At 39.6% G+C, this 3,434-nt stretch overlaps 1 protein-coding gene across 1 annotated transcript in view; it reads right to left on the bottom strand.

The window, feature by feature from the left end:
* Positions 1–444: 444 nt before the first annotated feature.
* Positions 445–3,434, bottom strand: part of apaf1 (apoptotic peptidase activating factor 1) — a 46,822-nt gene continuing 43,832 nt past the window's right edge. The window contains exon 27 of the mRNA XM_005930211.3: positions 445–2,426. Coding sequence (XP_005930273.1) covers positions 2,280–2,426 — 147 coding nt within the window. The 3' untranslated portion in view covers positions 445–2,279. The remainder of the gene's footprint in view (positions 2,427–3,434) is intronic.

Below are 3,434 nucleotides of genomic sequence, written 5' to 3'. Positions count from 1 at the left end.
GAGATTGTGAAAAAGAGAATTCTGGCAAAGGTCCTTCATAACATATGCGCTATAAATATGAGAGCAGCAAAGAGGCTTGATACAGGAGTGTCTGTGGAGTCTTATGTCCTGACAGGTGTGTTTACCTGTCACATAAGAAGAGCTCTTGTGAAGTGTTATAGAAAGCGGCTGGAATGATTTCCTGCAGCGTTCTTTATGGCAGCACGGTCGAATAAGAACCAGCCTCTGCTACCTCTACAGTGTGAAATGGAGAGGTGATGGTTCGTTCAGTGACCTCCTGTCCCTCACTGACTAAAATGCCTCAAGATTCTGGACAATGGTAGACTGAGCCAGTTTGTTATTCTGTTAGATATAAAGATGGGAATTTTTCCTGCACATGAAAAATAATGAACTCAAGAGGAAGATTTCATATCTTCTACTAAGAAAAAAATCACCAGTATTTGTACTTTTTTCCCCAGATGTGCAGAAAAGCAAAACAGGTAAATGTATAGGCTCCTAATCACTGCGCACATGAATTGAGCCCATTCTCTGTTACATTACAGATCAAAATATTTACTCAGGGAAAAATATCATTGCAAATTTGATTCCAGACAGTTGAATAAAGAGAACCTGATTTTGAATCATTCTGGAAGGCAAGTCAAGCAAATCCTTCGTCCCTACAATGCAGGCCATGTGAGGATGAATCATGCTGTCACTGTGCCTGAGAGCAGGGCTCTCGCTCCTCATGGGGAGCGTCAGACGGCAGGAAGGAGGAGGTTTTATAGGGCAGAGCACACCAGGTCTTAACCATAAATTTAGCGCCTGCTAAACAAAACACAACTAAAAAGAAAGGGGAAACACACACATACAACTTCACAGCATATGTGATTTATTCTTAATAAATTACATTTTCCATTGAACCACATCATATAACAGTTTACATCCTGAGCTGATATCAACATATCAGTTAGAAGGAAATTTGATGATTGAACAGCAACTTTAAAAAAGCACCAATCAGGAAGGGCACAGTGTGAGAATAACACAAGCATTATTGAATTTCATCCTTACTTTGATTTATTATTTTTTTGTGCTTATTGCTCCAGCTGCACATGGAGTCCACACCTTTCTCACTGACAGGAGTGGTTTCGATAAAGGTACAGGGACACTTGCCTCTCTCAGTAAAACCTCAGAATTTTCACTCAAATTAAGGATTTGTTTTTAAGAAAAGCATCCTTAAAGATTGTAACTACTTTTTCCAAGTGCTCTCAACAACTAAAGGCTCAGTAGTAAGACAGCGTGCAGTAATAAGTAATATCTAAAGTTAAAACAGTTATATAGTTATATGAAAAAAGGCAATTAAAGCAGAAAAATGTCTTTTAAGACTGGCAACATGAAATTCGAGTATAAATTATAAATCACATGCTGTGATTATATTTTATAGAAAACATTTCCTTTGATCCACGTTCAAAAGTACAAACAGTTCTGACATACAAATAGCCTCTTCAGCTTTGAAAAGAATTTAATTCATAAAAACTTTATCATGCTATCCATTTTTAATGCTCATCAAAGTGCACCAAAAGCTCCAAATGTGCTGGTATGTTTAGAAAGTGTTGACACAAAGCACACATACCCTCTGTTACCCACAGTATGTGCATTCACGAAAAGGCTGCAGTGTCTAGAAACGGTTTAAAACTGTCAATGATGAATACTGACCCAATGCAGAAGTTCGAAAGCATCACAGCACAGACAAACCAAACTCACTTCATCACTTCTAACAAATCATAGGACGTCTATGATAGCTTTTACGATTACATACATACATACATACAAAAGTGGAAAATCTCTTGCACATGTGCAATCCTCAACCCCAAAAAACACATATTTTTCATTTAAATCTTTCATCTGTTGGTAAATAGTAGTGATAGAAAAAAAATGGGTTTGAGAAGAACCGATGATCAGGTTTGCTGGCTTTTTAGAAATCAGTGTTACCTTTTAAATGCACCTCTTTGTGTTTAAAAAGATGTGTGCAATGCAGATTCAAGGAAGAAGATTTCACAGTGCATCATTTAAAGCCCGCGCAAACTGGTCATGTGACCCCAGCAAAGTGTATTTGTCTAATGATCTCAAGGCTATTGTTACTGACTGTGCAAAGTGAAAATGTAAACTGTTTTTCTTAGATGCGCAGGGCGTTTAGCGTTGGACAAGTCTGCATACATTATGCAATTGAGCAGTTCTTGCAATAAGCTGGATGATGGTGTCGGTTTCTGTCATCTTTTGGAGCGGTGCCGGCGGCGTTATCGTCACACCACTCTCTGGAGGATGTAGAGGATGCCGATATTGTCGATAGTGACGAAGGTGGAGAAGTCAGATGACACGTGTATCTTCTTTAAAGCGCTTCCCGTTGTATAGAAGGTCTGCAGAGCTTTGCCCGTCTTCACTTCCCACCACTTGATATAAAGAAGAAGGACAAAAAAAACAAGAACATGTTCAAATCATTACTTTTGACCCAAGGGTATCTGAAAGAACAAGAAGTTATGTACAAACCATTGAAGAAAATATGTATTTAGTTACATTTCTCTGGAACAAGTAAATCAAGGCAGGAGTCGTGTAATGTGCATTATGATTTGTCTGATTCATGAAACAAAGACAACAACAAAAACTAAAAAGACTCAGTAGTTTACGATGGCTGCCCAGAAGACCATTTCGAATTTAATATTCTAAAATCTCCAGACTCAAACTCACGCACACACCCACAGGCTCTCTCAAATACTTCGATGGAGACCCATAAACACACCACCCCCTGCACCTTTTTTGAGTTATTCCCTTTAATCTCAGTTTAAAGTTGACATTTTCCATTGAAGCTCCTTCTCACTGGGATGAATCATCAAAGGCACATCAAGTCAATCATTAATAGCTTGGCACGAGTGTGTGTGTGTGTGTGTGTGTGTGTGTGTGTGTGTGTGTGTGTGTGTGTGTGTGTGTGTGTGTGTGTGTGTGTGTGTGCGCGTGCGCATTCAGCGTTTACAATATTAGGCACGATGATGACACATCAAAACAAGAAACGATGCCCCTTCCAGCTAAATAAAGACGGCGTGACTTTTTTAATAGGTTTAATCTTTAGTAGCTGAGCATGTTTTTGTTATGAACCTTTAGCTGCTCTGAGTGTGGGTTAATAAAGGAAAGCAGGCGAATCCCTAAGTCTATCGACAGACAGACTGCAACAGAAGAGGTGGCAGCAGCAGATTGCTGGCTTATAGGAGGTGCGCACACTCACGCACACACACAGCCCATTAATCACACAAACCCTACAGCAACTTTAAAGTGAGCTCATTTGCATGCCCCCCAAAAAGGCATCGCAAAAAAAATGTGGCAAGGTTCCTTTTGTTCAGATTTTCATGCTGTACCACTGTGTGTGTGTGTGTGTGTGTGTGTGTGTGTGTGTGTGTGTGTGTGTG

The sequence above is a fragment of the Haplochromis burtoni genome, unplaced genomic scaffold, assembly GCF_018398535.1.
Source record: "Haplochromis burtoni strain Fernald_Lab_line unplaced genomic scaffold, NCSU_Asbu1 Contig_131, whole genome shotgun sequence".
NCBI lineage: Eukaryota > Metazoa > Chordata > Actinopteri > Cichliformes > Cichlidae > Haplochromis > Haplochromis burtoni.
Note: the sequence above shows the minus strand (reverse complement) of the source record. Positions and strands in the feature narration are given on the sequence as shown.